Source organism: Squalius cephalus (genome assembly GCF_949319135.1).
Source record: "Squalius cephalus genome assembly, chromosome: 25".
In the NCBI taxonomy this organism is placed as follows: Eukaryota; Metazoa; Chordata; class Actinopteri; order Cypriniformes; family Leuciscidae; genus Squalius; species Squalius cephalus.
In genome coordinates, this window is record NC_137146.1 from 27,290,660 (window position 1) to 27,304,841 (window position 14,182).

A 14,182-nucleotide genomic window follows, 5' to 3' on the forward strand; every position below is an offset into this window, starting at 1 on the left:
ATATAAACTCCCTCCTCCAACCCCAACTCCTCCTAACCAAACCTTCATCTTTCTGATCACTTGTTTTCTTTACAGTGTAATCTGGGCAAATTTTCTATTATGTATTGTATTTCACATGTAATTGCTCATTCCAACTGATGTAATTGAGAATTGTAATCATGCATATACTGGTTCTGTTCTGTACCCCATGGGGGGTTTGCCTTGCTGCTCTCCCGCTCTGTCCAGGCATAGCTGCATGGACAGGCATGGGAGTTTTGCCCAGAACAGAACCATACCGCCAACACTAACTGTATGCTATATTATTGCAATAAATCTATTTATCCATTACTTGGCGAAGTGGTCCTGACTGAAATACTTTTATATAAAAGTGGGCCAATTTAGTCCCAAGCGGTATTAAAATAGTACACTTACAAGTTTACTACTAGTACATATTGACATTAATATACTTACTTCATAATGTATACTTAAAAATATACTTGAACATTACTTAAGTATACTTCATAAAATGAACTTGAAGTATACTTCTTTTTCGTAAGGGAATGCATAAACCTAAACACTGTGTTCCAAATTATTATCTACTTAAAGAGGTTGTTCCACATTATTAAACAAGTCATCATTTTCATGAAATATGGGGAAACTGAAAAGAGATTGTTGTACTATTGAACTGAGTTATTAAGCGCACATAAGAACCCAGTCAGATAAAGGCTTATTAAGGAAAGTTTCTGTCCAACAAATTAATGGTATTAAAAGGGCAGCTTTAAAAAACAAAACAGCAAACAGGTATTTTGAAGGTATTTGAAGCTGCAGGTGTGTCTGGAGTCTCAAGAACCTCTAAATGCGGGCTGTCAGTTGCACGTAAAGTTGCATTTCAGCCACTCCTAACCAAAGCTTACAAAGAGAAACATTTACAGTAGGTGTAGAAATACATGAAGACTCATTTTTAAATAGTTTTATTCACTGACGAATGCTGTACTACAACGGATGGTCTAGATGGGTGGATTTCTGGATGGTTGGTGAATGGCCAACCCGTTTCAACAAGACTGTGACTTCAGCAAGGAGCTGATGGGTGATGATTTGGGCTGGAATATTGGAAAGTGAGATGGAAGGTCCCTTTAGGGTCTCTGAGGGTGTCATGACTTCTGCAAGACATGTGGAGTTCATGACTGACTATTTAATGCTATGATATAAAAAGAAGGATTGAGCCTTCTGAAATAAAAGGATTTTCATGCAGGACAATATCCCATGCTGTAAAAAACACCACAGCAATAAAACTGTTTGAAAATGTACAACACTGGTCAGAATTATTTGCTCCCTTGGTAAATATGATCAAATATGGCTATAAAAAATAAATCTGTATCGTTAATCCTTTTGTTGTTTTATACAAAAAAAAAAAAAGAGCAAAAATCTAACCTTTCACTGAAATAAAATAATTGAAAGTGGGGGGGAAATCACATTATAAAATAAATGAGTTTCTCCTAAACACATTGGGAAAAATTATTTTCCCACTTTTATTAAATACTTTTTGCAATCTCCTTTTTCCAAGATAACAGCTCTGAGTCTTCTCCTATAATGCCTGATGAGTTTGGAAAACATCTGACAAGAGATCACAGACCATTTCAAAGACCATTTCTCCATACAGAATCTCTCCAGATCCTTCAGATTCCCAGATCCATGTTGGCGCTTCTTCTCTTCAGTTCAGCCCACTCATTTTCTATAGGGTTCAGGTCTGGGGACTGGGATGGCCATTGCAGATGCTTGGTTTTGTGCTCAGTGACCCATTTTTGTTTTGATTTTGATGTTTGTTTTTGGATCACTGTCCTGTTGGAAGATCCAAACATGGCCCATTATAAGATTTCTAGCACAGGCTGTCAGGTTTAGATTTTTTATCTGTTGGTATTTGATCAAATCCATGATGCCATGCGTCTGAACATGAAGTCCAGGACCTCTGGTAGAAAATTAGGCCCACAGCATTAAAGATACAGCAGAGTATTTCTGTGGCGAGGGGGGCGTGGTTCCGCGAGGTCTGTAACGGGAGAGAAAGGAGACGAGCGGTGCGTAGGTAGGTCAAGTGCAAATGATGAACACCTGTGTCTTGTTGCAGTAACTGGCGTGGAAAGACCGGATATAAGCCGCTGTGGAGTGAGAAACGAGAGACAGGAGGACTGAGGGCTCGTACACCGCCAGTCAGTGGAAAGAGTTGTCTGATGTGGAGAGAGAGAGCTGATATAGCGGAAAGAGTTTTTGGAGAGCTGATATAGCGGAAAGAGTTTTTGTGAAGTGTTTGTTTATTATGTGCTGTATTGAACTATGGTGAACTTGCAGAGGGCGCACCTTTTGTTTGTTCTTTTATTTAATAAAATTGTACAAGTCCCAGTCACGCCGACCCTGTCTTCTTCCTTCCAAACTGAACCTCATCACACTGGTGCCGAAACCCGGGAAGGAAGAAGAGGGCCCACCGCCATCATGCAGTCACCGCCGGGATCGCCATTTAAGGATGTTATCCAGTCGCTCGTGAGTCTACATCAAGAACATCATGAAGCACTGCAGGAAGACCGCGAGCAGTTCTGAAGCTGGATTGACCGGGAGGTTCGGGCTACTAGACCTGCCCAGCCTGCTCACATGCCTCTCAACAAGATGGGACCACAGGATGATCCAGGGGCATTCCTTGAGCTGTTTGAGAGGTCCGCTGAGGCATGTGGGTGGGCAATCGCTGACTGGTCAGTGCGGCTGATTCCTCTGCTCTCCGGAGAGGCGCAGGTGGCCGCACATCACTTACCAGTCCAGAACCTCCTGGTCTATGAAGACCTGAAGCGCGCCATCCTGCAGCGGGTCGGCGGGAGTCCTGAACAACACCGGCAGAGGTTCAGGTCCCTGGACCTTGGAAAAACCGGTCGACCCTTCGCGATGGCGCAACAGCTCCAGAACTCATGCCGCAAATGGCTGATGGCCACGGGAAGCGACATGGAAGAAGTTATCGACAAGGTGTGCTGGAGCAGTTCGTAGTGCGACTTCCGAGGAAGACCGCGCAGTGGGTAAAGTGCCACCGTCCAACGTTGCTGAACCAGGCCATCCAACTGGCGGAGGACCAGATGGTGGCGTGCCCCAGGGTCGGCGAACCCCTACCAGCAGCTTCTCTCTCTCTCTCTCTCTCTCTCTCTCTCTCTCTCTCTCTCTCTCTCTCTCCCCCTCTTCCCTTGTGTCTTCCCCCACTTCTCCCCCTCTAAACCAATCCCGCTCCCTAGGTCCCGAGGGGGTTTCACACCCCGACCGGCACCCCGATGGAGGAGTGGGCCAGCGGCAGAGCTGACAACCGGTCCTAGCACTCCGACCAGGGTGGTGGGACTGATGTCTGCCACCACCGCCACAACTCCCATACCTCCGCTCTCTCCGGATGGAGATGCCAGATGGCTCCCCGGCCTGAGTCAGCCGTTGGGGGTATGTGGCGAGGAGGGCGTTGTTCCATGAGGTCTGTAACGGGAGAGAGAGAAAGGAGACGAGCGGTGCGTAAGTAGGTCAAGTGCAAATGACGAACACCTGTGTCTTGCAGTAATTGGTGTGGAAAGACCGGATATAAGCCGCTGTGGAGTGAGAAACGAGAGACAGGAGGACTGAGGACTCATACGTCGCCAGTCAGTGGAAAGAGTTGTCTGACGTGGAAAGAGAGAGCAGATATAGTGGAAAGAGTTTTTGGAGAGCTGATATATCGGAAAGTGTTTTTGTGAAGTGTTTGTTTACAGTGTTTATTTAATTTAATTTTATTAAATAAAAGAACAAACAAAAGGTGCGCTGTAGTGAACTACGGTGCACCTTTTGTTTGTTCTTTTATTTAATAAAATTGTACGAGTCCCAGTCACACCGACCCTGTCTTCTTCCTTCCAAACTGAACCTCATCACAATTTCATTTTACACATGGGGTACTTTTTTATCCCTGTGTGCACCAAACCCATCTTAAAGCTACACTGTGTGATTTTTACCCCCATCTAGCGGTGAAATTGTATATGACTACCCAGTGAATATTAGTTTTTGTTCCTCTCAATTCCGAGGGCGTTTTAACTCCTACGGTGGCCGTATTATTCCAAGATTAACATGGCTTCCAGGTATCACTTCGTCCATGACAATAATAAACAATACGTCTAAAATGAATAAAACTACAGGACAGATGTCAGGAGGTAAACGTCACCCTTGGAATCGGCTATCCCAGCATAATCAGATTAGGCTAACGTTACAATGTGTACAAAGTAAAAGCAATTAAAAATAACTAAAATTTACAGTGTCCTTTTTTTTATATATAGCTTAAAAAATTGCGCCTTTAAAACTATTCATCACCTGTGATCCGTCGCAGCACAGATTTATGTTACAAGGTAAACAATACTTTTTCACCATTAACGCGAGGATGAAGTTATACTAGAGGTCGTTCTGGCGTTATGCACAACCATGCTATGGTTAGACAAGCAACTATAAAACTTAGAATTTACACAAATGAATTACAACAGGCTGAATTACCTGTCGAGAAGAAAGCAGGCAACCTCGGCGTCCGTTTTAAAATCTTTTCTCCTCATGAGCTCTTTCCATCTGGGAAAAGTTACTCCAATATTGACTATGGTCTTGCTGATTTGTCTGTCGCGTTGACGTTTTAATTCTCTTTCAAATGTGAGTACGCACGCGCACGCGCACACACACACCACACTATCTTTCAAATCTGCCGGCACTCGCGAGCTCGCGAGTAATCTCCCCCTCGCATTCGTCACGGTGTCACTGAGTGAAAAACGCAAAAGGCGAAGCTTGAATTTACAGGCATGTCCCTCTTTGGCTAATGTAGTTTCAAGATGGAGGGGCAACATGGCGACCGGCATTCGAACCCCTCACCCGTATGTACTTTCAATGGCAGATTATAAACTTAAGAGAATACTTTATTACTTGAAAGAAGTAAATATACATTAATGAGCACATATATTTTTGAAAGAACTAAGTGTTTTTTGCTAAGAATCAACTAAAAAAGTTACACAGTGTAGCTTTAAGTGTTTGCTGCCAAAAAAGCAAATTTTTTTGTTTCATCTGACCATAGAACCCGTCCCATTTGAAGTTACAGTAGTGTCAGTTACTTTTCAAACGTTCAATGCACAGATGAAAAAAAAAAAAAAAAAAGAGCTTTTTGGCAGCAAAAAGATTAAGATGGGTTTGGTGCAGGGATAAAAAAAGTACCCCATGTGTAAAATGAAATACTCTGCTGTATCTTTAATGCTGTAATCTTTAAAGGAACATTTGTTCCCTCACTTAGTGTCATGACAACTAATGATTTAACAACATAATTCATGAGTGCATAAAACATGATTTATATACTTTTGATTACCAGATAAACATACTGTGGCATCTTTTACTTAATTCTGATTGCATCTGAGGAGAGCAATTAAACACTGAAATGCTTTTATTCGCTGTAGCAGGGTTATTACTGGTAACTAGACTATTAAAAATTTTCTTTTGTTAATTGAAATAAAGCTGACATGAAATAAAATATAAATATTAGAGGAAAAACTTAAACTAAACAAAAATTTGTACTGTTGACTTGGCAGCTAACTGAAATGTATAAATAAATAAAAAATAAAATTAAAATTAATGAAACTATAAAAGATCTCAAAATCGCAAACGTCTTGATCAGTCTATTGTACAGAAATGTAATGGAGCTACAAACAATTGCATGCCAATCATTCTTTGGGGAGGAGTAGAATTTAGTTTTTCTTTCCTTTACTGGAAAAATTTTTTGTCATTATTTTTGGATGACTTCCTCCATCAGGTCCTTTATAAGGGCAGCGCAGTGATCGGCAAGGATCATCAACATCATGAGTGTCTCTCCTCTGCTCACAGCTCTGCTGATGCTGGCATCCACAGCCACTGCCTCTCACTTCTATGGAGGCTCAATGACCTTCAGCTCAAGAAAGAATTCAAATGGATCCTACATGGTGAGACCTTTATTCACAACCGCAAACAGGTGTTTTTCCAATTAGGTGCACTTTTATGTGCCAGGGGATTTTTGTATTTTTCCATTTTTTTAAATAAACATATAACTGTCAGAAAAATATCACAAGTTAATTCTTTCATAATAATATTAATAATTCTTCAAATGCCTTTTATGTATAGATTTTTTTTTTTTTTTTTTCATTGTCCTAGACTTCAAATCTTAAAATATGAAAAGCATTACCATTAAAATAATATTACATTTTATGAACTTTATATTATGGTCAGTTTGGAAAATGTCACATAATAATTTAATTGTGTGCCATTTAAAATCAGGCTGTAATTTTGTCCAATTAAGCTAGATGTGTGAAAATATTATGTATTATGTGTATTTAGGATACATAAGTTAGTTATTAAAAATGTATTCTTTCAGGTGGACATCCGCTTCAAGGAGGCCTTTCATGTCTGTAATCCATATGATAACTGGAGTTGCAGGTCTGGAAACTGTGGCAGTAAAAGTTATGTGAGTGGTCGTGTAGACAGCAGCTCCAATGGTGGCAGCTGGTGTCAGACTGAGGGAGTCATGAAGAGAACCGTCCCAAACAACAGCCCGTTTCAGCTACAGTAAGCACTTATGCAGAGGAATAAGACTAATCTGATACACCATTATCTAATAGCGCTGAAGGTATAAAACTAATTTATTGCTAATGAAAAGTCTATGCTTGTGTCAACAGCCAAAGTAGTTGCTGCTGGATATATAACACAGTCACAACTGGTGGAAACTGGCAACTTATCACACACATTGACCTTGGAGTGAGATCTGACACCTCTCAGCCCAACAGATCTCCAGTCGCCACTACACTTCCCATAGTCAGGTATAATCGATTTGTCTTCATCAAAAGAGTTTTCCGTCTGCAAGCTTTTTAATGCCCAATGCAGTACTGCTGAAACTTCTCATTTTCAGTCTTCTTCTTGAGGAAATCTACAACCTTCATTCAGACTTTTTTTTTTATCATTTAAAGCGTAGGTGTGCTATCGATTTTAGTCTTTTAGCTTTTAGTTCTAGAATCATTAAAAAAAAAATCTGATCTGAAAAGATCTCTCTCTGACCTACACTATTAGAATGCTCAGTGTTCAAAATCTAACCAACATATCACAATGATGTCATTGTAATGTATATTTTTATTTGTATATTTCGTATAATTTTATTTTATTATTCAATTTTATGATATACCCTATCCTTTTTATTAGTATGATCCATTAAAAGTCACCTTAGGAACAATTAATTGCAAAATGACAAAAATGTCAAACTCATTTCAAGATGACTGTTTTTGGATTGTTTCTAGAGTCCCTCAGAACTGCCCGAGGAACTACAAACTGTTGTCCTGCGATCCAGATCATGATCAGGTCAGGTGTAGATATGGAGTTTTATCTGCAAATGAGTGTGGAATGTGCAACCAACATGCCGGATTCACTCTGAACCAGGTGAGAATATGTAAGGAATAATGTCTAATCATGTATGTTGATCATTATACAAAAGTAAGAAGTGTTTTCTTTCATTCTTCCATATGTTCTCGGCTGACTTGGTTGCTACTTAATGTATCATTCACTGTTCATATCTATCTTCTTTCCAGAGCACATGTACTCTGTCATATGGAAACACTTCAGTACGTGGCGTTTATGCATTTGAGTTGGTGATGGAAGACTATCCCACCCAGAACATCACTCTAAACTACACTGCCATGGCCGCAGCGGTCAGAACCCCGTTTGTCAATGGATCCTCCAATCCACCACTGAGCAAAATACCTCTCCAGTTCGCTTTAGAAGGTACCGTTCAGTGCTGAAACCAGGCTTTTAATTGTGATGCTCTGCCACATCCTTCATGTTATGTTTTGTGTTTAGTGGAGGCTCCGGCACCATCTTGCACTGAGGGTGAATATCTACCTCGGTTCATCCACCCAACACCTCATCACGGAGAACACCTTCAGGCTCGTGTCAATCAAGAGCTAGAGATCAGAGTAAAAGCTACAGCAACTTACTCAAGGTATGAAGGAAATGATAATATAAAACTTTCAAGTACAGAAGAATAAAATAATGCATATTTTGTTTACATTTGGAGCTTGGAAGGGTTCAGTTTGAGCAGATGTTTTATACCATTATCACTGTCCTCATCAGAGCTCATTTCCCAGTACATTCCCAGTACATACTTATCGGTTCAAAAAACCGCCCACAAAACCTCACACAATACAACTTTAACATCGTAGGATGTCCTGTTACTTTATCCTCTACAGTAAAAGACCTGGGTGTTATACTCGAATGTAACCTGTCTTTTGAAAATCATATTTCATATGTTACAAAAACAGCCTTTTTCCACCTTAGAAACATTGCTAAGCTACGTGATATCCTATCAGTTTCTGATGCAGAAAAGCTAGTTCATGCATTCATGACCTCGAGACTAGATTACTGTAATGCTTTATTAGCTGGTTGTCCTGCATTCTCAATAAACAAGATACAGTTAGTCCAAAATGCCGCCGCTAGAGTTCTTACTAGATCAAGAAAATTTGACCATATAACACCGATTTTATCATCACTGCATTGGTTACCTATAAAGTTCTGTATTATTAACAAGGTATTGCTACTGACTTATAAAGCCCTAAACGGCTTAGCTCCAGTCTATTTAACCGATCTTCTATCGCCCTATAATCCATCGCGCTCTTTAAGATCAATAAATTCGAGGCTTTTGGTCATGCCTAGGATATCCAGATCCACCAAAGGAGGGAGATTATGTTCACATTTAGCTCCAAAACTCTGGAATAGTCTTCCTGATACTGTTCGTTGCTCAGACTCGCTCTCCCAGTTTAAAACTAGATTAAAGACGCATCTTTTCGGCCAGGCATTCATATAATATTTTTAATCTTACAGTTCAAACTACAATCCGGCCTCTAGTTCATAAATGCCAGAGGAGAACTGGCCCCCGACTGAGCCTGGGTTCTCCCAAGGTTTTTTTTTCTCCATTGGGTCACTTGATGGAGTTTTTAGGTTCCTTGCCACTGTTGCCTTTGGCTTGCTCAGTTGGGGATATTTTGGGGATATTTAATTTTATTTTATCAATCAATAAATTCCACTAGAAACAAACCTTGTTGTATTATTTTAATTTAATACTGTGAAGCTGCTTTGATACAATCTGTATTGTGAAAAGCGCTATACAAATATACTTGACTTGACTTGACTTGACATTCAGCATCTGGCTCGTATTCGCGTTCTCAAACATAATCAAAACCGTCTTTTTCAACATCTTCAAAATCAATATTTTGATCGCTGACAGCTTCTTCACCAGATCCACCATCAAGTGACAGTGACACTAATATTTGATTGTGTTCAGTGCTCTGTAGTAAATTACTGAGTCATTTCAAGTTTTGCTAATTATACATCCTATTCTTTTGTTTTCTGCCTGTGATAACTATGAGTGAAATGTTACATCATTATTGTGTATCAGACATTGCAACCTTGTGGAATAAAGGTGAATTGCACTTGTTCAGTCATCAAAGATTAAATTATTGTTGTGCAAAATATACTTACTTATATACTATATATATATACTTACACTGTTACACACCTCCAGTCGTTAGCGACCCTATACAATTTTTACAAAAAATTAATGGGAAAACTGCCATTCTTTATATATATTGTTTATAATTAATTGATTGAGGAAAACGAAGAAAGGTGATGTTAACTTTAAAAAAATGAATGAGGAGGAGGGTAGAGAATGACGTCCCGTGTCACTAAAGACCCGAGCTGTGAATTTAAGTGTTTTAAGAAAAAGAAAAGAAAAAAGCATAATAGGACCCCTTAAATCTATGGACACTACTAATTTCCATAAATGCGAATATTGTTGTAGACAGAAAAGGGCCATGGAGTCAAAAAGGTTTAGAACCACTGTAACTTCCAAAACAGGGTCATTTAATTTCAATTTTTAAACTGATACATGTGTATCTAATTGGATTTTCTTTTCTTCCCTGATTGTCCAGCATCACTGATGTGGTCTTTAGTGGACCTCTGAACAGCACAAAGGAGACCACCACCACTGGAGAGTATGTGATCAACTGGACACCAACATCAGATAATTTTGGCCAGCACTTTCCAATTTGCTTCATTGCAGAGGGCCAATATGGGTATGATTACACAGTTAGATTACTTAAATCAAAATGTGCGATTCCACTTTATTTTAAGGTGTCCGTGTTACAGTGTAATTATGCATTTAAGTACTGTGTAATAATGATTAACAACATGTACTTAATATAGGGTTAGGATTGGGATTCGGTTTAGGGTTAGTATGTAATAATGCATAATATAGTTAAAATTAATATAGTACTGTAACCAGTGGCGGACTGGCACCAAAAAGAGGCCCTGACAATTTTAGCAGAGAGGCCACATTTGTCTTCTCAAGTCATCTGCAACCAACAAAGAAACATAACATTACATTCTCATCAGGTCAATGATCGCGAGAAATTCCACTGACTAAAAACATTCAAAATACCTTATAAATAGAGAGATTACATACATTTAGGCTATTTGTCCTTCACAGGAAAAATAGAAATAAAAAGTCATTATTATTATTTAGTTCATAGGACTATTATTTTTCAGAGATAGGCCGTGGTGTTTGTTTGTTTGCTTTTTTCCTTCTTTTTTTGTGGCCGCTTGCAGCTCCGCTTAATTTATTATTATTTTATTCATATTTAGGCTACATTTACATTTACATTTATGCATTTGGCAGACGCTTTTATCCAAAGCGACTTACATTGCATTCAAGGTACACATTTTTACATTTTGTCAGTTCATATACTTAGTCTGTTGATTTGCGACGGCCTATTGTTGCAGACACTCCGCTTTATTTATTTATTTAGCCTTTTTATATGGTTGTGATGAGCGCCGAGCGAGCCGCTGGCTGTGCTGCCGGTTGCGGGCGGCCAATCCGCCAAAAGGCGGCCGCATCTCCGCTTTATTTATTTATGTAGCCTTATATGGTTGTGCGCCACAAGTTGTGATGAGCGGCGAGCGAGCCGCTGGTGGTGCTGCCGCTTGCAGCCATTGCGCCAATAGGCGGCCGCTTCCTCGCTTTATTTACCCTATTTATTTGTTTGTGATGCGGCCACAACAAGTGATGAGATGAGGCGGCCGCAGTGGCATTTGCCCACATTGCCCAATGGCCAGTCCGTCACTGACTGTAACTACATGTAACATGTGTAACAAGGACACTGTAAAGTAAAGTGTTACAAAATGTGCCATATGCAGTGACGCTAATTAATCATAATATTTTAGGTCTAGGAACTATCAGTCTGAGATGAGGTGTGTTATTGTCGTGGTCGAGGCTGAAGGTATTTACGCATTTCTTGAAATTCTTCTTGACATTTAATTTGATGTTTGAATTCTTTGTGTGTCTTTGAAGCAAAATTAAGTTTATCTACATTATCACGATTGTTCTTTATTTGTTCAAGGTCCAAGGGCACAAGTGACTTGCTCTAGAGACACAATGTCGGTGTCAGTAGAAAGAGCCACTATTTCATGGATCCACGGAGATCACTTGCGGCTGAACAACAATGCTTCCTGTTTAGTTTCTTCCAATAGCACGCATGTGTTTACAACTTTCTCTCTTACCGGATGCGGTACTCAAATGGAAGTAAGGAGTTCAATGAGTTTCTATAGATATAAATAATAATAAAACGTTTTCCACTATCTAAACTATTTTTAAACTTGTTTCTTTGAAGGAGACTGAGGAACATCTCCTCTTCAAGAACACAATTATTACTTTTGATGATCCAAGACATGTCATAACCAGGAAAAATGAGATTGGAATTGAAGTCCTGTGCAAGTACCAGAAAAAGAGCAGCATCAGCACGAGTTTTGATGCTCACAGGCCAGCTATCAACTTCTTAGAGAGAGGCTTCGGCTCATTCAGCTATCAGTTTGAGTTTTATCAGACTGGCAGTTTCAGAAACTTGAGAGCTCCCAACACCTACCCACTGGAGTACAACGTGGGACAGGCGATCTACATGGAGATTGAACCTGTCAATGTAGTGCAAAACACTGAGGTCTTCCTTGAGTCCTGTGTAGCTACACCTTATGATAATCCCAATTATCCCATCTCTTATCCCATCATCACAAATGGGTAAGAATCTAAAAACACTCCAATAGTGTTATTATAGTAATAGACTCAGATGTTGAAAGGCAAAATAACCTTATAAAATTAATATTCAACATGGTTGAGCATCCTAAATGGCAAAAAAAGAACCATTATTTTAAAGAATGAAATGTAAATTTGTGTCCAAAATAAATGCTTTGACAGCAGTGCCATTCTCCAACAAATTAATCAAATCCAATTTGTCAATGTATTTCAGATGCGAGGTTGATGAAACCGTTCACATCTACACAAGTCACGAGTCCAGTGTCAAGTTCAGTATGGAGGCCTTCAAGTTTATTGGACAATATGACCAGGTAAGGATGGACAAAAAAAACAAAAACAAAAAAAAAAACACTGAAGAACGACAGACATGCTTGCTCTATTGTACTGTAATTATGAATGTGTTTTTTGAATTTCCTCTCTAGGTGTTCATCAGCTGCTCCATTATCATATGTCAAGCCAACAATCCCTACACACGCTGTGCTCAGGGCTGCACCAATGGCACGGTCATTGCACCATCCTCGCACGTTCACAAAAGAGAAGCTGCCATCCAGACCGGAAGTCACTTCATCTCCCAGGGACCCCTGCGGCTGAAGAGGAGCGCATCACTCACTGGTACGTCCTAACTTTACCAAGGTAGATTATGCAGATTGTGCAAAAGGTAAGCCATTTTAAATGCTAATGTTCCTTATTCATTTCCAGAGGCCATCAGTCCAAGCTTGAACCTGAACCTTGTTTTCGTCGCTGGATGTGTCGTAGCAGTAGTTGCCATGGTGTGTGGAATGATGTTCTACAAATCCAGGGGATCAAAGATCAACTACCAACTTTTGAAAACAGATGAGATTTGATCGAATAAGTTCGAACTACGATCAAATGTTGGCAACTAGTTAATCAACATATTTTGGTGGCATGTATTTCTGTGGTTTCTGCAAAATGTTTTTTTAGATGTTTGGTTTGGTAATATTATAACAAAAACATCTGTTCTGTCTGCATGAATGTAACTTCTAGTCATGTGTGTGTTCTGTAGCTTTCTGTAACTGTTAAGATATAAAGTGTGGATGAGGGATGGATTATACTGTAATACTTCACTGTATAATAAGTATCTCTTTTTGCTCCAAGTTTGTTCAAATGTTTCATGTCATTTACATGTATTCTACTTTTCACAATTAAATCTCCCTAACAATTACACAGCCTAAGTATTATGACTTAAAACATAAGCCTTAGTGTACCTGTCTCTTAAAAGTGTTGCATACAATTAAACTACATGCCTAATAAGTGCTTACATGGCAAAAGATTTTTACATGTTGCCAAGCTTTGGGCTAAACATTTTCTGAATATTTGAAATTAGCACTACGTCACACAACTTTCACATGCATTGTTAGTTTTCATATTGTTTTTTTCCCTTTACTGATACGAACTTAAGCAGTGCCTAGTAGTCATGGTATTACAGTAATGTGGCACCTTGAAAAGCCTTCAAACTGTACTCTTACTGCTAATTAAAATAAAGTTTAAAGAAAATGTGGTTTATCAGAAAAAAGTACATATAATTATACACACACACACACACACACACACACACACACACACAGTACTGCATCAAATGCAACTGCTAACTGATCTTCAATGATCAGTTCAATGCACCCTAGTTTTCAATGCATATTAATATTCAATAGCATAATAAACTCATATATAAACTGTTATGGCATAATTTAAGGTTTTTTTTTTTTTAATTTGATTTTTATTTTCATCATTAACGAGTTGGTCCAGGTAACGGTTGTGCAGAATGTAACATGCTGAGACTAATGAACTGATGATGTTTTGTTCATTATGCTAAAAGTATGATCAATAAGCACATGAGCAGCATTCAGGTTTCTATTGATGCACGTCTGCCTGGCAGTCGAGTGTCCATTGTCTCTTTGAGGTCAAATGCCAGGTTGACCCACACTGAAATGCCTGAACTGGTGCTGACTACAAACAGTCTGTCAGAAATGTCAGGGAATCATCACAGTATGATCTCATAATTGGGATATGACAGTGTTAGCAGGGCTTCGG

The 14,182-nt window shown here is 39.3% G+C and overlaps 1 protein-coding gene across 1 annotated transcript; it reads left to right on the forward strand.

Annotated features, from left to right (window-relative positions):
- The first annotated feature begins 5,830 nt into the window (after positions 1 to 5,830).
- On the forward strand, positions 5,831 to 13,659 carry LOC307153617 (scavenger receptor cysteine-rich domain-containing protein DMBT1-like). The gene is made up of 13 exons (XM_079863190.1): positions 5,831 to 5,957; positions 6,386 to 6,576; positions 6,687 to 6,827; positions 7,299 to 7,437; positions 7,587 to 7,779; positions 7,855 to 7,996; positions 9,981 to 10,124; positions 11,272 to 11,327; positions 11,448 to 11,629; positions 11,718 to 12,118; positions 12,348 to 12,444; positions 12,556 to 12,745; positions 12,833 to 13,659. The coding sequence occupies exons 1-13, from the start codon at positions 5,838 to 5,840 to the stop codon at positions 12,976 to 12,978; spliced, it is 2,142 nt and encodes a 713-aa protein (XP_079719316.1). The 5' UTR covers positions 5,831 to 5,837; the 3' UTR covers positions 12,979 to 13,659.
- Positions 13,660 to 14,182: the final 523 nt, after the last annotated feature.

Coding starts and splice junctions, on each gene's coding strand:
- LOC307153617 (XM_079863190.1), top strand. CDS start 5,838: ATGAGTGTCTCTCCTCTGCTCACAGCTCTGCTGATGCTGGCATCCACA. Junction 6,577..6,686: donor AACAGCCCGTTTCAGCTACA/GTAAGCACTTAT, acceptor TTGTGTCAACAG/CCAAAGTAGTTGCTGCTGGA. Junction 11,328..11,447: donor TGTCGTGGTCGAGGCTGAAG/GTATTTACGCAT, acceptor TATTTGTTCAAG/GTCCAAGGGCACAAGTGACT.